The sequence below is a fragment of the Rhododendron vialii genome, chromosome 6a (genome assembly GCF_030253575.1).
Source record: "Rhododendron vialii isolate Sample 1 chromosome 6a, ASM3025357v1".
Taxonomy (NCBI): domain Eukaryota; kingdom Viridiplantae; phylum Streptophyta; class Magnoliopsida; order Ericales; family Ericaceae; genus Rhododendron; species Rhododendron vialii.
In genome coordinates, this window is record NC_080562.1 from 29848243 (window position 1) to 29869776 (window position 21534).

Sequence of the window (21534 nt, forward strand, 5' to 3'; positions counted from 1 at the left end):
TGTTTTGTGGAGTTGGAATTTTTGTACATCTTGACTCTGAGATAGCTCTTGAATATAGCTGCGGGTTCTACAGCCAAGAATGAGAGGGAGCAAGCAAAGATGGTTTTTCTTACTTTTCTTTAAGACACTCTTTTTCCCCATCTGTCGCCCTGCTAATCCTCTTTGAAAACGCCTGGGAAAAGGAAAAGGAAAAGGAAATTCTCTTTGACCTTTCCATAACTTTTTCGGTTGTTTCGAAACTATTCAGAGAAAGAATGTGAAAGAAAGACTTGTTTCGTATTTCAAGAAGATACAGGGCTCGATCTGGTTTGATTTGGTTGGGGAAGCGAGGATTTCTATGTCTCAAAGCAAAGTTATTGATTCTTTACTGGCAGGTTTTTGACCATATACAATAAAAGGTAGGGCTCGATCTGGTTTGATTTGGTTGGGGAAGCGAGGATTTCTATGTCTCAAAGCAAAGTTATTGATTCTTTACTGGCAGGTACTTGACCATATACAATAAAAGGTAGGATACCGTTTCGGCTAAAATTCCGGCCACATCGGCAGAAACAGACGAGTTTCACCCTTTTTGATATGAAACAAATGGTGAGAAGGGGAAGATCAAAGCCAAAATTAATCATTTTTTTGTCTTTTTTTGGCATATATTGGCCGATTATAGTGAACAGAGGGAAGATGGAAAGTCCATCTCCCGAACTAAATTCCACAGATTTTGTTCGTACTCATCGATACATTTTGGACTGAATCTTGAAGGTCACCTTTAGGCCTTTTCAAATTCTGTTGTAAGGTCACCTTTAGGCCTCTTCAAATTCTGTTGTATTGTTATTTTTGTTGTGTCATTTAATTTAAGTTGTCAAATATGTCATTTAACATCCTATATGAATGAAGGTAAATAATTATGATTAAATATACATTGAATACCTAATTTTTTGCATACATATTTATATTGAGGAACCCGACACCGACACGCTATCCGTTACCAGTGGCGTGGAACCTTGCGTTACAAACCAACCTACCCGAAAACAAAGTTTCAGATAGTGGCATAGTATCATCCTTACCTTCCCTTCTATACCACTCAACAAAGGGAAATAATCAATCGTTACCTACTATACAAGTACTCTTCAACAGAAGGAAAAAAAATCCGAGGCTTGCCGAAATAACTCTCGGGTAACTCCTTGTCGCTATAAGCCTATAATCAGGAGTCCCTTCCTCTAGTTTCTGAACAAATTGGTTTCCAGACATGAAAATGGTTGCCAAGAAATATTATTAGCTCTGGATCTGGTGCCCTTGGTTATCGCCTTCCATCGGAGGAGCCCTTGGTTATCGTCTTCACCCCTAGGCCGGCAAATGGTTCAGCTTATAAAGTTGATGCTCGGGCCTCCGCAGTTCACCACTCATTTGTTTTCTCTCGTTTCTGTTACGTTTTGTGTTTTCTTTCTTCCCTGCTCAGACCCAGAAGAGAAGAAAAAGGGGATAAGAAGAACCAAGCTCATTCATTCCTCAACTTTAACAAGTATCAGGCGTAAGTTGGGCGATAAGAAAACTGAACAATAAGTCACTAGAACATTTCAATCAAGACCAAATGTGAAGCCAGATAACTTGAAAGAGGATCCGCAATTTCTTTCACAATTTCAAAAAAGCATAGTAAGCTGACAAGTAGACAACTCAACTGAAAGACACAGTAACTCATTATTTCAACCCAGAAAAAAATTTAGCATCTACACACTTTAACTGAGCCTCAACACTACATTTGTTCACGATACAAGATCATAAATGACCACTATTACCCTTACCAAGCAGCAGTCCCTATAACTTCAAATCTATCAAAAGCGCCAGCACCAAACGACAAGACCTCTAAATCCCATAACAGTTTTTTTATGTGTATTCACAGAGAACTGATTTGGACTCACGAAGTCAGCAGTTTCTTGATTCCGGCCTTCTGCTCTGGATTCAACCTCGTAGGAAACTTGACATTGAATTTGATCCTCAAATTTCCCTTCTTGGTTGGATCTTTAGGAATCGGCATTCCTTCCCCTCGGACAACCTCCTCGTAATCTGGATGAATCACATTGTTGATGGGTATTGTTAAAGTCCTACCGTCTAAGGTGTTCAGACGGACGGTGTGACCGGTCAAGGCTTCAGACAAAGGCATTTTTTCCGTGACAACCAAATCGTTTCCATCACGGGTGAACACGCTGTGAGGTTTCTCGTCGATGATGAAGATGAGATCCGAGGGTATGACACCTGGCTGCTCGTTCCCTTTTTCGGGGAACGTGATTTTGGTGCCTTTCTTCCAACCCGGCTTGATGTCAATTGTTAGGATCTCCTCTACGGGCATTGTCTTGCTGCATCCAGAGAAAACAAATGCAAAGTTAGCACCATTTGAATTGCAATGGGCTCAAAATCATTTCATGTTTTCAAGTTTGATTTAACTTTTTCTATGAACAAAAGCACCAGGTGAAAATCAAGAATCACAACACAACTTTACTTTGCAACTCCTAATTTTAATACTTCCTGAAAGTTGAACATAGGAACCCCAATGATTAATTAGAGAGCTCCAAAGAATAAGTCACGATGTTACCAAAGGTGGTCCAGCATAGTCGACTAGGAGGTTCTCGAGAAATACAAATAACCTCGGGTTTTGATGGCAGGCCCAATAGAAGGCCAAAATTCTTGTGCACAGGTGACGAGATTTTACCTTGAAAGGTACATTTTTCTCATTCCACAATCAAAAGAGAAGTAACTCACATGAAGTGCCCCTAAAATCTACATCCACGTAATAAGATGTATAAATGACCCGATGACTTCCCATAAATTTCTTCATATGATGCATCAATGGAAATAGTCATATCCCCCAAATCCAAGGGCAACTATGCAAGACCTATAAATCTCATGGACAATAGAAGTGAAATTTTTAAACATTGGTGGGGGCAACCACCCCCTCTCTTCCTTTAACCTAGCAATATTTACGGTGCTACCCTAGGAAATAATTTACTTCAATTTGAAGGATGACGTACTTGATGTCTCAACTAAGACTTACATGGTAGTATCGATGAGGCCTTAACATTGACATCAGAGTGTAATGTAATGACGTAGTTATGTTTCTGAGTAGTCATAAAGAGCCATAGACTTTTCCTAAAATAAAGGACAAAATCTACGATCAGTTGCTAATTCAGGTTTGGTAGCCCTACAAGATATGCAACTTTGATTATGTTAAATAGGAAAATATCCTCGTACTTTCGTTTACAGACCAATGGCCCGGAAAAAAAGAAAAAAAAAATACCTTGCAGTCTTCAATCAAATCCTTATGAACAAAAAAAACCAATGGTGCTGAAAAAGACGGGCAAGTTAGGAAAGTGTTGTATTTAGAATGCCTTGTCCCCTAAATCCACAAATCTAAACCATCAGGGCGGTCTTCGCAGGCTGCACTCTAGGAAGCTAGGAAGGCTCGCTAGACCAGCAGCCACCACCAGGAAGTGGTAAAGATCACTCCTAAATGCAGGCGTGAGCTTATATACGATACCAACGGACGCTCTTGACTACTTATCATCCTAATGAAAATTTCACTTAAAAAATAAAAAAAACGACTCGCTAGTCCTTTTATTTGGTAGGTAAAACATCGCCCCATCATTAGATTTGACCACGAAGGAAGCAACTCAAAGTGAAAGGACCTGACTTATTTCCAGAATTAGTGTTTGACCGCAGCTGCCCAATGCTAGAACATCGTATTTTTAGACACTATCAGTTGCAAAAATATACAAATAACTAATGCCATGTAAAAAGAAAAAAGAAACCCAATTAGCTATTAAATCATATGCTCTGACCATGTACCAAACTAAACAAGATTATGCTGAAATAGATCAACATCACCAAATTATATGCAGAAAACAAATCAGATATAGCAAATTTATGCTTACCCACTGGCATCAGCAATTTCTCTTGAGATCTTCATCTTCTTGGTAGTCCCCTTGTACAGTTCTTCAAGAGAACAAGGCAGTCTCTGCTCAATTGGAGGAGCTTTTCTAGGACCAGCAGATTGGTGCATGGGTCCACCACCAACTCCATGACCAAAAGACGTAAACATATCATCACCAAATAGGCTCCCAAATCTAGAGCCACCGCCTCTCATGCCACCACCCATTCCCCCAAACGGGCTCGAACCTCCAAAAATCTCTGCGAAGATGTCATCGGCATTTCTGGGTGTGAATCTGAAGGTTGTTGGCCCGTCGCCAGTCGAGAAGTAGGTGGCTCCGCCGGGTCCTCCTGGGCCTCCGGCATCAGGAGGTGGCACTCCCTTTAGTCCCTCTTCACCGTACTGATCATACACGGCCTTTTTCTGAGGATCGCTAAGGACCTGAAACAATTTCCGAAAATATCAAGTCAAAACACATCTACACTAAATCCAAAGGCTTGTTTTGGACATATGCTGATTTCAAATGGAGGGATATAAAATATTCAAGAGGTTTAGCTATTTTATTGAGATTAAATAATTGCAAGATATAAAATATTCAAGAGGTTTAGCTATTTTATTGAGATTAAATAATTGCAAGATATAAAATATTCAAGAGGTTTAGCTATTTTATTGAGATTAAATAATTGCAATCAAAGGATTCCAAATCACTTCCAGGACCCCTTTGCTTGACATAACTAATAGTGAGAGAATGTAAAATCCATTCCCATGGAACTAATAGAATGGATTAAGGATATCCCACACATCCAATGTATACTCTGGAACCCCATTTTAATCCATAGGATTCGAATGGGCACCAAATCACTAACCCATAGTTATTTGAAATCCATGATGAAATCTATTTGCAAATTGTCGAAAAAGCTTTAAAATTCTAAGTTTGAGCTGTACTCAAAGAGAAGCATAGCTAATCCCCTTCATTAATAACACCATAAATTATACCACGACCAAATTCAAAAAGCATAATTGAGAAGAAATTTGACAGGACCCTGAACGAAAGATACGAATTTGCCCAGTACATGCGCACATACACATACACACAAAAATAAAAGAATTCGTTGAGAACCATAATTCCAAATAAAATTTGGTGAAAATTCCACCGCTAAGATTCTCCCCCCTCCCCTTTTGGGACATAAATTCAACCGAAAAGATGATTATCACTACCGCCAAAACTAAGCAGAGAAACTCTTCAATTCATTCATATAAGTAAACATAAATATGCATAACTAAATAAATTAATATATCCTTATCCTATAGTACTATTTATTATGAACATATATATGTTTATGGAGAGAGAGAGAGAGAGAGAGAGAGAGAGAGAGAGAGAGAGAGAGAGAGAGTTTTACATACATCGTAGGCTTCAGAGATTTGCTTGAATTTGGCCTCGGCTTCTTTCTTGTTATTAGGGTTCTTATCAGGGTGCCACTTCATAGCAAGTTTCCTGTAAGCCTTCTTCAAATCCTCCTCTTTAGCGTTCCTGTCTACCCCCAATATCTTGTAGTAATCCACCCCCATCTCACTCCTCTTTCTCTTCTACACTTTGTTTTTCTTCCTCCTCTCCTCTCTTTCTTGAATTACAACTATTAATCTCTATCTCTCGCTTCTCCGCTTCGTTGGTTGGCAATCAAGCTTTCTGGATTGGTTTTTTGTGTACGTTGGTATGTTATGACGAGAACTTATTAAAATCTAGAGAGAGAGAGAGAAGAGAGTCCTCTGGAAGGACTAGAGCAATGTGGAAGGTTCCAGAATCAGCTGTTCGAGTTTGGGCCTGTAGTTGGCCCATATTCATCGAAGCCTTTGATTTTGCTACGGATGGGCCTTGGGATTAGTTAAGAAAGTCATCCTGAAAGTGGCTGGAGACGTTAAAGATAGAGAAATTCTTGTTTACGGAAAAGTGTTTACAACACTCAATCGTGACCGTCTAAAAGTATTTTATACGTTCAAGATGTTAATGAAATTTTTTAAGAGAAGAGTTAATCGTGACCACTCAAAATTGAAAACGAATCTCAACTATTGATTGTGCAAATAGACGACTGAGATTGATTGGCGTTGTAAACAGACTGTTTCCAGCACATCCGTTAATAAGACGGTGTATTAAAAATATAGGCCCAAACCGATTAATATTGGGCATTGAGTTTTTTTTTGGGGGTCAACATGTAGGAAAGTTTGAGAAGCATAATTGTAAATCAAAGATGATTATCATTTCTCACAGTATTGAGAGAAACTTTTCAGTGTTGTGCAGGTACTACGTGGTGTCCGTTCAGTACATTTAGGTCGTCCATTTCAGTTTTGGACGGCTCGAATTTGAAAAGAGAAAAATGAGAGAGAGTGTGGGGGTAAGAGGAGAGAGAATGTTTCAATCTGGGCCGTCCAATACACTTTTGGACGGCTTGAATGTGCCCACTCGGGCACCACATCAGCCGGGTGATATGGTACCCACCCAGCACTGAAAAATTTCTCCAGGATCCAATAATCAATCAGGAGGTTTAGCTTCTCAAATACGGATACTAGAACTGTGCAAACATGAAGTTGCCAGAGTGTGAGCAACTACATTCGCCGATATAAGAATAAAAAGAAAATCACAAATCCTAACCGATCAACTCCTCGGCGAATATTTTCAATGACAACTTCCACTTTCATAGGACAACATCTTTTGCAACTCAAAATATGAATAGATGGGGAAGCCGATTCAACTGATCTGATTTGTTGTTATTGGGCTTTGAGTTGAAGACCATAAAGGTTGTAGAAAGGGTGAGTTTGGCTAGAGGAGTGATTATTGGGTGTTCCTGCAACACTGCTATGTGATATTCCATGGACTTTTTTCATCACACAGTGGTTTCGGATACCTTTTTCCTAGCACAATGGTGAATCCCACACTAATGTTTGATGGCAAAAGTGCGCTGTAGAATCACGTGACGGTGGTTCAAGAGCACTTAAATATCCGTTTGTTTGTCCTTTACCAATTCGTGTTAGATACGCTTCATATTTATTACTCTTCCGTCCCAAAGAGGATGACAATTTTTAAAATTTGTGTTGTTTTTTATTATTTATACACTATCTTTCAATTTATAATATTTTTCCTGAGTTTGAAAACTTTGTATAATAAAACTAATCGAGAACTTTCAAACAAGATCCATATTGCATATTTTTTGAGATTCATATTGAAAGATATAAAATATTGAAATTGACATAAATATCAAAAATTGTCATCTAATTTGGGACGGAGGGAGTAGTATTTTCTAATTTAATGTTCCCTTGCAATCATTGTTTAGATAGGAGGAGAATTTGATTACCATATCCGTATTCATTATATTTTGGAATTGCTACTTAGTTCCTCCACCCCAATTTGTTATGCCCTTATTCTTTTTTGAGAGGCCTTATTCTTTTTTGAGAGGTCCTAAAATGATTTGTTTGTTTTAAAATTTTCTATTTTTGAATGTCCATATTACTTTTTTGCCCCTCATTTTCTTTTACATTTAAAAAGGTTAGGATTTTCAAATATTGAAAACAAAGCACAAAAAGACAAAGCAAATTCATTGAATCTGGAAAACTCAATGGGGGGAAATATTTGAGGCGGTACATCCTCTTTCTCATTTTAGAGGTATAATGATAAAATCAACAAAAAGTCAATACAATTATAATGTCCCTTGAATTGCTTATTTTTTAATATAGAAGCAACAAATTGGGATGTAGAGAGTAATAAAATATGAATTGCAAACATATCGTGTGGGCACGGATTGCTAGTTAGTATACATATACATGGTGGGAAAATTTGTAGTAGAGTAATTGAATTTCAACCAAGTACAAAAAAAAATGCCAATTTGTTCAATAGACAGTTGAGATCTACATAATTAGGTTTCGTTTCGGAAACTTTCTTAAAAAATAAGTACTTATTTTGCCACTTCTCATTAAAAAATAAGAAGGGTCATTCCATAAAATCCAAATAAAAAGTTCCTTTCACATTTTCAAACTCAAAAATAATGTAAATGAAAAAAAAATTCAAATTTTTTTGCACCGTATTAAAGATCTCAATGAGATCTATCAAATAAGATCCATAGTGGTAGAAAAAAATTTGCGTAAACACATGATTTTTGAGTTTGAAGTTGCCTTATACAAAAAATAAGACTGTTGCTATAATAATGGGCACCGGCGGAGGGAAATCGTACTGGCGGCCGCGCCGGGCCGTCTCCGGCCACCGGACGGCCTATCCGAGCCGTCTAAAAATTCTATAAAAAAAAATCGAGAGGGCCATGGCGGGAATCAATGGCATCCAAGGTACGTAGGGTACTTGATCCGAGCACCCCTTTTCAGTATATATATGATCAAGCACCCTACACGGAAAAGAGGTGCTCGGATCAAGCACTCTACACACCTTGGATGCCGTTGATTCCTGCGAAGGCCCCCTCATTTTTTTTATTTAGAATTTTTGGATGACTCGGATCAACCGTCCGGTGGCCGGAGACGGCCCGACGCGACCGCCGGTACGATTTCCCTTCTCGACTGGTCGGTACCTACATAAATTCTTCCAAAATAAGTATCAGCTAGCCTTCTTATTTTTCGGAACAAACCTTCTTATTACACAAAAAAATAAATTCCTATTGTGTTTCTGGAACACAATCTTAGGCTTTGAATTATTGGGGTGGTGGGTGGGGTCAAGGCAAGGCTGTTTTGGGATTGTTTTTGGTGGGAAGAGGGGACAAAAGTGACACAGAAATTTGGGCTCCTGAATGCAACAAAATTACTAGCAGCAAAAACAATTATTGACATTGTAAGGACCAATTTTGCTAAAAACATAGTAACGTGCATGTCCTCATCTGTCAAAATGAAGACATCAATGTGTCCTTTTAGCAGTACTACAACAAACATCTTATTAGTTGCGAAAAGTCTACGCCTACTGCTCTTTTTCACTCTTCCCCCAGGACACTTAATTTTACCATGCAAAAATATTTTGAAGGGTCCGAATTTTAAAAGAACTCTTTCTCTTACTCTTTCCTAGAAGAATTCTTTTAGAATCCAGACCAAGGTAAAGGAAGGATAGAGGAGAGTTTTAGCCAAGGTAAAGAAAAAAGGGGAAAAAATCGAAACGGTCCTTGTAGTTAAGTGTTTGTGTTAACTTGGTCCCTGTAGTTTTAATTAGCTTTTACACTCTGTACTTTTCATTTTGTTCCAACTTGGTCCAATTACTAACTGTTGTTAGCATTTTTAACGCCAAACGCGAATAGGTCCTTTTCTGGGGTTATAAGGCCCCGTTCCGGAACTCGTTTTAAGTACTTATTTTTTAAAAAGGCAATTTCAAGCTCAAAAATAATGTGTCTACGCAAATAATTTTTTTAGCAATATGGATCTTATTTGATAGATCTTATCGAGATCTTTTATATGGTGCAAAAAAAATAAAAAAATAATTTTTAATTTACATTATTTTTGAGTTTAAAAATATGAAATAAATATTTATCTTTTAAGAAGGTGTTCTGAAACGGGGCCTAATTCTCTCATTCACTTCTTGCCTTAATATACCTCTAAACCAAAATACAGTCCATTCTTCCATTCCTAATGTTAATCACTGGTATTAAGTTTGGATTTTGGTAATGAGCAAAATTTGGTTATAGTTTCTACAAAAAAAAAGTTGCCTCCAATTCAGCATTTTCATGATTAGCCATGAGACAACATAACCACTGGTATAAATACTAAGATGTCTTATTTTTTTGTATAGTATTTTGAAGTAAACTTAAATCTAAAAATTTTGTTCTTATTTGAATTTTTTTTGCATTTGTTAGTTTTGCGCCAAACTTTTGTGGGTTATTGATTCATTTCGACGAGAGGAATCGGAAAAATAAATTTGTTTTACTTTTACCCAAGTATTTTGAGAAAATAACCACTTTTTAGCAAAAAAAATGACATTTTGATGCTAAAAATGGCTATTTCTCAAAATACTTGGGCAAAAAGTAAAAAAAAAAAATTGCTTTTCCGATTCCTCTCGTTGAGACGAATCAATAACTCATAAAAGTTTGGCGCAAATCTAACAAATGCGAAAAAAATTCAAATATGGACAATTTTCATATTTAAGTTAAGTTCAAAAAAACGCAACCTGAAATGCATATAAAACCATCTCCAAAAGTCACAATATGATATAGATCCAAAAGTCACAACATGATAAAGAAAACATGTCCAAAAGTCAGAATATTACTGATAAGCACCCGACAATGCCTTTAAGGGTGCGCTAAGTCCTTAGTTTAGTTTAATTATGTCATTAAATTAGTTGTTTTCTTTTATATTTGCACGTAAGGTGTTTTTAAGATATTTCAGGAAAACTCGTGCAAATAAGCTGTTGTTAACGCTATGGATGACCCTTGAGGGTAGTCGAGCCCCAAATGCTAAAGCCAGAAAGATCCGGAGAGGACCCGACGGCACGAAAGGCCAAGGCGTGGACCAAAAGTCAAGTGCTGGAGATAAGCAGCTCAGTACCGATACCATACTATTTCTTCTATCGGTACCGAGCCCCTTCCAGCAACAGCAGATAAGCCGTTCAGTATTGATACCACTTAATTCCTTCTATTGGTACCGAAGCTCTTAGCACGGCAACATAAGGCCTTTGCTATCGGTACCGAGGGACTTAGAGCAGATTTTCAGAGCATCTCTTAAGAATATTCTGTGCGCGACCGTTGGAGTATAAAAGCCCGTGATGTCATTGTACAAACAAGTAAATTTAGATTTGCTTACATAATTTTGGATCTAGATCTAGATTTATTTTTGTTCTTAAATGTTCTTTAATTTCTAGCTTGAATATTTATTTTCTGTCTTCATTAATTAGTTTTTGGTATTGTCTTCTTTATTAAAATTGTAGTGAATCTTTCGATCTATCTTTTAATCCAATTTTCTTCTAGTGTTGTTAATTCAAGTATGTTAAGTAGATTTTTGCTTACTCCTGTCTCAATAGATATGTGTGAGTAGTTTTCTAAGGTTAGGTCATGGGGTGATTAGCACCTCATGGCTCAAGTAGAATTGCGTTTTTCACCATAAAGTTGAAACCTTTGGTTTGGGAATCGATGTGGGGTTCGGGTTTATTTGTCAAATCGCTAAGGTATTAATCTCCTTAATCATGTGTAGGTAGGAGCATCACCTACCTCCCACATATGATACTTGGAGCTCTAACGCACGAGGCATTTGCTAAATAAATTCTAGAGCTAGATTGGTGTTCGAATCATTCTATTTTTTCGATTTGGGAACCTTAATTGTGTATCCTGGATTGCGTATTTGAGTGAGAAATGCAGTTTGACTTGAGTCGTGAGTGTTAGTAATTCCTAGACCTAACCTGTCTTTTATTTTAGTTTATTAGTTTTTCAATTTAGCCCCTTTTAATTTCCACTACGCACGTAAAACCAAGTTGGCTGTCTAAAAGCCGAAAGCCCTTGCTTGCATCTACAAATCCAGCAAAGCCGTATTAATTATTCCCTTGGGTACGATTCCGGATTTCTGGATTATCATGCTTCAACTGACGTATTAGGCCCTACGCTTGGGGCGTTATCTCTTATATCGGAACGAACGAAGCAATTACATAAACTCAGTTCCAAATTTAGCAAGTCATAACCTAATACATAGACATAACGAACCACTCAACTAGGTTACATTAAATCTAATTCAACAGTCCAAGTGGTTTTCCAAAAGGGAAGTGCTACAATACACACCCTTTATTTGGGTGTGTATCATATGCATCATCATTGAAACATATAAAAATGTCATGATTCCCAAAATATTATGAATCTATTGCTAAAAAGTTATGAATCATATTGATGAAAAATTATGAATTTTTAGTAGATACGAAATAAAATGTTATGAATGACCGGTACTACAAGTAATTTTTTATGAGATGACACAATATGAACCACACAATAAGTGTATATGGTACACACCTTAAAGAAGTGTATATTGAAGACTTTCCCTACAAAAAATAGTATCATGTCATTCCATTCATTTTCCTACACTTGGCCCATGCACTGATTCCTAATTAAGGATGTTGAAGTTTGAGTAGTCCCACCGAGAGGAATGAGAGAATTACAGTTTTAACCTTAAAAAAGGGGTTCATTCGCGTTTGGAGTTAAAAAGGCTAACGGCAGTTTAGTAATTGGATCAAGTTGGAACAAAAGGGAAAATACAAAATGTAAATTGAGCCAATTAAAATTGTATGAACTAAGTTGACACAAACACTTAACTAAAGGGACCATTTCAATTTTTTTCCTAAAGAAAAATAAAAAATTTTCTGGAGAGGAAGAAGAGAGATAGAGAAGGGGGTTTATCAAAAAGTGGTGATATTCTCACGTGAGGAGAGAGAAAGGTGAACGACAGTACCAAAGGATAAACATTTTTTCTTCTAAAACGATGTCGTTTAGCAGATTAATTAAATGGGTGTCTAAATTGTCCACAAACGACGCTGTTCATCGGCACTGTAAATTGCAGCTTTTTCAGCTCATTGCAGGGACTTGGAGTCCCCCTTTTTTTTTTTTTGTTGCAAATATACAATACTTTTTTTAAATGTCTTTTGTGCTATCAAGAAATGGTTTCCCTTGCCCTCGGTGAAGATCCCATACTTCAACAAACTCAATTTTTTACTCCATCTTGGGTCCTAAAAGAAGATTTAAATTATTTATCGCGCAAGTCCACATTCATGAACATGCATGTTAAAAATTAACTTGATCCGACAATAGTAGGCCCAATGATTCCACTTCAAACGTGTTTTTTTTTAAATTTATATAGCTATCAATGTCAGATTAAGCTAATTTTTTATACCGAAATCTACCGAAAATACAGAGATACAGGCTAAACAAGAACATCAGGTAAGAACCTAAACTCTACCATCGAGAAATAAGCACATACTGCAAAGCAGAGCCGACACACGAAGTTCGACCAATAGAGCCATTCACCGTAATAGAGATTAAGCACCTACGGGAATGGAACCTAATCACTGAATAAGCAAGAAAACAGAGGATCCCTTTTCATTGAACCAATCTTAGCCCCGAAACCGGAGCAAGACGACCAAAATCAACCCACCATCATCGAACAAACCTCAAAAGGTGCTGGATTATTCGCTCACCATCCCTTCCACACCGGATCTGAAAAAATAGACTGGTACCTACTTCGGATTGGAGAGATCAGCCGGGAAATCCGGAAAAACCGAAAAAAAATAGAAAAAACAAGAAAGAAAAAAACCCTAACTCCATCACACCATTATTACCTTGCCGCCGGCCACCAACCGCCGGATCTGAGAAGACAAGGCGGTGGTCGGTCGAGTCAAGCCCACAGAACATCGGCCAGAGGTCCGATCATCCGAAGCTTTGTCGCCTGATGCTTCGTTTGCTCCGATATATGGAATAATACCCCAAGCGTAGGGTTTAACACGTCGGTTGAAGCATAATAAACCGGAAATCCGGGATCGTACCCAAGGGAAAAATTAATACGGCTTTGCTGGATTTGTAGATGCAAGTAAGGGCTTTCGGCTTTTAGACAGCCAACTTGGTTTTACGTGCGTAGTGGAAATAAAAGGGCTAAATTAAAAATGAATTAACTAGAGAAAAGATAGGCTAGGTCTAGGAATTATTAACACCCAAGACTCAAGCTAAATCACACTCTTCACCCAACTACACAATTTAAGATACTTGATTATAGTTCTCAAATCGGAAGATAAAATGATTTGAGAATCAAGCAAGCTCTAGAATTCATTTGGCAAATACCTCGAGCGACAGAGCTCTAAGCATCATGTGTGGTGGGTAGGCGATGCTCCCACATACACATGATCAAAGAGGTTAACACTTCGGTAATTTGACAAACAAATTCAATCAAAGTTTAAAGCTTTATTGGGTGCAAAATGCAATTTTCGCCCGAGCCATGAGATGCTAATCATCCCATGACCTAACCTTTGAAACTACTCACCCATATCTAGAGAGATATAAGCAAGCAAAAATCTACACAACATAATTGAAAAGCAACACTAGAAGAAAATTAGAGATTAAGATAGATCGGAAGAAAATAAACAACTTTAATTAAAGCGACAATATCAAAAACTAACAACTAAAGGCAGGAATTGAAATATTCAAAACTGAAAAATGAAGAACACTCAAAAACAATTTGAATCTAGATCTAGATCTAAAATTAGGTAAGCAAATCTCATTATACTTTTTTTTGTACAAAATGATGAAATAAGCTTTTATACTTCTAAGATCCGCGCCTGAAATATTCCCTAGATGCTCTGAAAATCCCATGCTAAGCCCCTCGGCATCGATGTCAACGGCCTTAGAGTGCTTCACTAAGGGGCTCGGCATCGATGTAAAGAGTTTTATCCCATCGATGCCGAGGTGGCTAAGGGGCTGGACCACTAAGGGGCTCGGCATCGATGTAAAGGATTTTAGTCCATCGATGCCGAGCTCAATAGCTCAGAATTCTGCTCGGGCAATGACTTCCTCTTGCTCGGGCAAGTCTGCTTCTGCCTTGGGCAATGATAGGTTCTGCTCGGGCGATGACAAGTTCTGCTCGGGCGAACCAACTTCTGCTCGGGCAATGACTTGGCAATTCCTTGGCCATCGGGTTGTTTCCACCTTGACATGCCTTAGACTTCAAAAATTCTTCTATTTGGCGATTTATCTACAAAACATAACCAAAACACTCTACAAGCAAAAATCATTAATAATAACTAATTAATACTTTAAATTAAACTAAAACTAAGCACTAGCGCACCCTATATTACATTCTTGGGTGCTTATCACCTGAACACATCAACGCTCGCCATACCAAACCGAAAAGAGAGATACACTGGAGGATGGGAAAAGGAGAGGAGGGTGGAGGAGGCGGCGGCCCCCTCCTCCAAATCTGGAATCTTGGGGTTTTGTTTTTAGAGAGAGAAAGTAGAGAGGAGGAGGAGTGGACTCTTTTAATGAATGAAATTGACTGTTAATAAATAAAAAAATAGAAAAAAGCTAATTTTTTATACACATGTTTAATACGAGGCCTAAGAAATGAACATTTCGAGTGTTCTTCCAACCCGGAATGGAGGTAGCTCAACCCATGGGCTGAAAACAAGACCCACCATAAACAGCAAGAAGTTGTTTTTAGCTAATGAAATAATTAAAGAGGATGAGGGAGGGGATAAAATGAAAAATGTTACCGCCAAATTGAAATGATGAGGGAGGGAGATAAAATTAAAGTTACTAACACTTGGGCCCTGTTGTTGAAAGAGAAGAGTGGAAAAAATAATCACTATACTTATTTTTTTATAACCGGGGATTCAGTTCGGTTAATAATAAGCACAACTGAACTAATTCTAAACTCTATTCGATTGAAGTTTGTTAGATTTGACATATAATGACATTGCAACCTCTTTGAGCAAACTTTTTAGTCATGCACACTTGGCGAAAGGGATTGGAAGTAATCAATTTAGAATTTTCAACTTCTTGCATTAAAAACTCTCAGAGCTCTCTCTCTAATCTTAAAGAAGTCGTCGCTCCCCATCTCTTTTCTTTCCCTCCTCCCAGGGTTATGCCTCAATGGGTGATAGGAGGGAAGGGATTTCTCCCTCTCGTGAGATTTTTTCATCTCTCGATCCTAGATCTCGGAGGTTTTCTCTCCTTTCCCTTTACCCCCATCCTCCTCCTCCTCCTCCACAAACCGCCATACGCCGCCCCTTGTCCGACTCTTCCGCCATGTAGTCCAATGGTTGTTGGAGGTAGTGCTTTGTAAACCGTGGTCGCCAAAGACGTCCTTCTCCCACCGAAGTGGGAGATCTAGGTTGGTGGATGAGGTCTGCTCTAGTACGGCAGGCTCCGTCTAGTTTTTCTCTTTTTCCTAGTTCTTTTCTTTGGTGTCCCTCGTGTGGGATTTCTCCTCGTTTATGAGGTTTCTATTATCCTTGTATGGATGTTTTTGGTTATTTTCTGCAGTGCTTCGTTTATCTGGAGCAATGGTTTAGTTGGAGTTGCATGAGTGTAGTCTTTTGACAAAGTCCCCTTCTGTTTAGTATATTGATTTTTTGTTTAAGGATATAGTTTCCTTTTGATGTATTGTTTCTTAATTCTATAATATTATCTGTTATAGTTTCTGGAAAAAAAAAACCTTCTTGCATTTATCAAATTGTGTGTTTCAAATTTTTACAAAGCAAATTTTCAGCTCTAAAAAATCAATATTCCATTTTCAGCACTTAATTTTCAGTTTTAAGTTTTAATTTCCAATTTTACCAATTATTACTTAATTCTAGCTGCCATTAATTCTGATTGAGATAGCACTTGTTCAACAAATTGATCAACAGTGTTGAGTTCCATCCTACTTGGGAATTTTTGTAGTCCAAACTCCAAACCAATTATTCAGTCTGACATGAAACCAGATGTAATTCTGATAAGTCAACAAAAGGCTTCTCATCCAAACAAGTACTACCATACACAAATTGACAATGAAGAATTCTTTTCTTGACAAGTATATCTCTTGATTCAAAATGGAGATGGATGACAGTTGAAGATAATTTCTTTTTACAGCTCTAAGCGTCCGGCCAACTAGCTTACACTCACCTCAGCTAATTTGAAGGATCAACATCCTGTCGCCCACTTACATGGTCTCAATTAAAGTTAGAGTAAGGTTCTAAATGGATTAGTTCCGAATGAATTCATAATACCTAAAATGTTTCAAAAATAAAATTTAAAATAAATAAGCAAACCACTAAGTTTTAGGCCTGATCGAACCACTGGGGCGGGGGTTCTTTAGTGGATAATATTTAGGTCACAAAGCTGCTGCGGAATGTGACCATGTGACAATGACATGAGATGAAGACTTTTGTTTCGTTTATATAGGGGTGGCAAATTGAACCCAGATCCATTAATAAATTCAGACCCATCAACTAGAAAATAGACCCAACTCAACCCATTTATTAGTTGGGTAAGAATTGGTTCAAACCCAGCTAACCCATTATTAATTGGGTCATAATTGGACATTAATTGGGTCAACTTAAATGACCAAATGGACAATGAAAGTAACCCACCAAATTCCATCTCTTAATTGGTCTCCTTTGCAATTAGGAAGTGGAAAAGTATGGCCCCTCTCTCTCTCTCGGCCCGCTCCCCCCCCCCCCCAACACCAATCTTCACCCTCTCTCTCCCCCCCCCCCCCCCCCCCCCAGCCCCAGGAGCTCTCTCTCTCTCTCTCGCCCCCCCCGCCCCCCTCCCCCCGATCTTCACTCTCTCTCCCCGCCTCCGCCCCTACTCCAATCTTCAGGAGCATGGCCTTCTTCTTTTTTTATTCAATTGTTTTGTGCTAAATCACACGCGTTCAAAAATATTTTGAATGGTCCGAATTAAAAATCAATTGTGACCGGTAATAATTATTTTGACCAGTCAAAATTAAAAACACATCTCATCCATTAATTACGCGAATGGATCCGTGAAATTGTGCTCCGCCGTGAATAACTTAAATGACCAAATGGGTAATGAAATTAACCCACCAAATTTCATCTCCCCCCCCCCCCCCCCCAACACCAATCTTCACTCTCTCTCCCCCCCCCCCCCCCCGATCTTCACTCTCTCTCCCCGCCTCCGCCCCTACCCCAATCTTCAGGAGCATGGCCTTTTTTTTTTTTATTCAATTGTTTTGTGCTAAATCACACGCGTTCAAAAATATTTTGAATGGTCCGAATTAAAAATCAATTGTGACCGGTAATAATTATTTTGACCAGTCAAAATTGAAAACACATCTCATCCATTAATTACTAGAATGGATCCGTGAAATTGTGCTCCGCCGTGAATAAATTTCTCTAATGGTAGTCCCGCAAAGGGTTTAGATTAAAAAATTGACTTATTTTTTTGTCCTTATTCAAATTTTTTTTGCATTTTTTTTGTTTTGTGTCATATTTTTGTGACTTATTAATTTTTTTTGATGAGAGGAATCGGAAAAGTAAAAAAATTTGATCGAAACTTATAATTTTCTGAATAAAGACAAAAAAAAATCAATAAGACAAAAAAAATTACTTATTCTCGTCTTTTTGAAAAAATTTATGAGTTTCGATCATAATTTTTTTTTACTTTAAAATAAATGGGTCGGGCCGGGTATGGGTAATTAGACTCATAGTTAATGGGTGTAAATGGGTCAATGACCCATAAAGACCCAACCCACTAACAACTTACCCTATTTGACCCAAACCCGCCCGTTTGCCACCCCTAAGTGGCACCTCCATCTTCTTCTCTCTATCCTTTTAAAAAAATAATACTAATAAAAATAATTTTTACACATGATTTTCAAGTTGCTGACAAAATAATCATATTAATTTAATACGGAAAAGGCTACAATTAATACACACGGTTTTTTGGATGCATATCATATTCACTCAAAAAGTAAAATGTTTGATTTGGACTATGATTGAATTTTTTTGCTAAAAAATGGTTAAATCTCAAAATATTTGGATAAAAGTACAAAAAAAAATTCTTTTTCGATTCCTCTCGTCAAGACAAATGAATAATTCATAAAAAATTTGACGTAAAACAAAAAAATATAAAAAAAATTTAAATAATAACAAAATTCTCAAATTTAAATTAAGTTAAAAAAACACCGCCTAAGATTGATGGAAGGTTAAAGGCATCACAGCGTCGGGATGGGAGAGAGGGGGGGGAAAGAGAGAGAGAGCGGGGGGGGGGAATATGTAACAAGTACAGTAACAACACTCTCTCCGTTTGTCTTAAAGTTGATCCTGCCCGTTCAATCATTTCAATGGGGTCGGTGATCGCCTAGATTCCATTCTGTCTTACCAAAAGAATTAACTAATCACATTTCGACACCTCATTATGGTTTTTAATTGACGCGCCCTTTACAAGGGAAGATATATGCTTGTAGATGATCTGGACTCTAGACAGGGTTTCACTCAATCATATTCCAAATATAGGAGTTATGGCCCTGTTCTTAGGCCATCCACAGTGGTATAATCAAAAATAGATAACCAAACGTTGACACATCAGCTTTTGATTATTCACTTAAGAGATTGCTAAACTTAACAATATTGAGGTTCACAATGGTCACTTCTAGTCCATAACCAAAATAAGAGGTCCACTACAATTTCACACAATCTCTCTCTCTCCCCCTTTATTTTCTGCCATTCACTTCCCTCCATTACGTTTTTTTTTTTTGGCAAAAGTATATCGAATATATGGTGTTCTTCATAGTGTTTATCTATCAAAACAACACCGAAACTTTTTTTTCTTCCTATTCCCATAGCCTATATCACAAATCCACCACTCTCTTAATCTTTCAAAAAATAAATCAGATGTGTTCTTAAATTTGGAAAAGAATGCAAGGTTCTTTCTCTTTATTTTTTTTTGCAAGGTTCTTTGTTTACTCAACCATAGGGGCAGAAACAAAAAATGAATAACCACTTTTTAGTTGAAAAAATCAAATTTTTTTGCTAAAAAATGATTATTTATCAAAATACTTGGGTAAAAGTAAAATAAAAATAAAAAAACACTTTTCCCGATTCCTCTCATTGAGACGAATCAATAATCTATAAAGTTTGGCGCAAAACTAAAAAACGCGAAAAAACTTCAAATAAAGACAATTTTCAGATTTAAGTTAAGTTTAAGTTAAATTCATAAGAATGCAGCCTAAAATAGAAACGGAAAAGAAGAGTAAAATACCTTAATCCAGCAACGATGGGTTAAATTATAGACGATTGAGAAATATGAATTTCACTTTTGGAGAAAAAGAAAGAGAAACAGTTTGTGGTTAAAGTGAAGAAGATATAGAGCAAGTGAAGAAGAGAATAATAAAATAGTAGTTGAAATACGTGTGTATATAAATTTTGGAACTAGTTAACTTATGTAGTGTGGGGTTCACAAATTTTGATTATTGAAAAAGGTTGCTAGTTTTGGTTATCCAAAGCCCAAAATTTGATTATTTCTAAGGATGTTGCTAAGTTTGATTATACCATTGTGAGTCATTTTTTTCACCAATATTGTTAACTTTAACAACAATTGGTTTTTGGTTATACCACTGTGGATGGCCTTAGATAAATAAGTACTTATTTTTTAAAAAAATAATTCTAAATTCAAAAATTATGTGTTTATGCAAATAATTTTTTTATCAATATGAATTTTATTTGATAGATTTCATTGAGATATTTTATATAGTGCAAAAAAAATTGAAAAATTATTTTCATTTATTTTATTTTGAGTTTGAAAATGTGAAATGAGTATTTATTTTTTAAGAAAGTGTTATGGAACATGGCCTAACTCCCATCCTGCAGTTCTATGGTGGAAATGCGAAATTCAACTCTATATTGCTTTTTGCATTTTCCGAAATCAATAATTTAAGAATATTGTTAACAATTTAGAGAGTGCAAAAATCAATCACTCGAATAATCATGGATGGATACACAAGAGAGGATTTGAAGTAACAACTAACAAGGATTTGATGCTTGTTAGGGAGGGTGACTTAAACATTGATCTAAAGATATGTAAAAGAAAGGACAACAATAAAATGTTACTCCTATGTGGGTTCAAAATACATTTTTTCAATCCTATTCAGGCTTAGATTTGGCTTTCAGAGCACTCGATGTATTTTTTGTTGAGTTTTAAAAAAAAAAATTCAATCCATATTTTAATCTAATTTTAATATACTCATACCTTCAAAAAAAAAAAAAAAACACTAGTATAATCTATCTTCTTCTTCTAAAACTCAACAATCAAGCCCCGTCTTCACTAACATTTTTGCACTACAAACTTTTTTTTTTTTTAAATTATTCATACTAATCTAATTTTTTTTGGTCAAAAGTTAAGTTGTTTTCATTAAATTAAAACATCTAAGCACATTTTCTTCTACTAATCCAACACACATTTTCTATAACTTTTAGTGAAAATGTGTTTGACGTTTTAGTTTAGTATTGGAAATAACTAGACAACAAATAGCTACAAAAAGTAGTCCACAACTTTTAGCTCAGCGGAGTTGCCTATAAAAAAAAAAAAAAAATTCACTTCTGGCTTAAAGAAAACACCCGCTCTACAAGTCCCATATTTGCAGATGACTTTCCCTTCTATTGTATGTTGAAGAATTTTGCATAATGTGAACTCCAACCGAGTAAATGGAAATGTCAAAGTCAGAAGTCAAAGATACGTGTATATGATTAATTTGGAGAAGGATATTGTGGGAGATTATTGAGAGTTTGTTCCTTTTGATGGATCCAAAATCATTCACGCGGACTTCTACAGCATGAGAGTCGAGACTCGAACACAGTTGAGTCGTTGTACTTTAATTTCATTTTTAACCTATTCTGTCATCACCATAACCAACAATTATTAAGACCTAGTTTCCTCCCCCCCCCACACACACACATGCGCGCACAAAAAAAAATTAAAAAAAAGGACATGCAACTTGTCTTTTTGTTTAGTCCTTATTCGATTTTTTCCGCATTCCTTAATTTTGCGTCAAGCTATTATGGATTATTGAATCGTCTCGACGAGAGAAATTAAAAATAATAATAATAATAATGATTTTTGCCCAAATATTTTTTAAAATATTCAAGAAAAAGTATAAAAAGGCTTTGTTTGTTCTGGATATTTCCAAAA

At 36.8% G+C, this 21534-nt stretch overlaps 1 protein-coding gene across 1 annotated transcript; it reads right to left on the bottom strand.

Annotated features, from left to right (window-relative positions):
- Nucleotides 1–1592: 1592 nt before the first annotated feature.
- LOC131330375 (uncharacterized) lies at nucleotides 1593–5675 on the bottom strand. The gene is made up of 3 exons (XM_058363925.1): nucleotides 5315–5675; nucleotides 3915–4351; nucleotides 1593–2342 (listed from the first exon to the last, which is right to left on the bottom strand). Exons 1-3 carry the CDS (start codon nucleotides 5477–5479, stop codon nucleotides 1904–1906), a joined length of 1041 nt encoding a protein of 346 aa, XP_058219908.1. The 5' UTR covers nucleotides 5480–5675; the 3' UTR covers nucleotides 1593–1903.
- Between the last annotated feature and the right edge of the window lie 15859 nt (nucleotides 5676–21534).

Coding starts and splice junctions, on each gene's coding strand:
- LOC131330375 (XM_058363925.1), bottom strand. CDS start 5,479: ATGGGGGTGGATTACTACAAGATATTGGGGGTAGACAGGAACGCTAAA. Junction 4,352..5,314: donor AAATCTCTGAAGCCTACGAT/GTATGTAAAACT, acceptor AAATTGTTTCAG/GTCCTTAGCGATCCTCAGAA. Junction 2,343..3,914: donor GAAATTGCTGATGCCAGTGG/GTAAGCATAAAT, acceptor CTCTGGATGCAG/CAAGACAATGCCCGTAGAGG.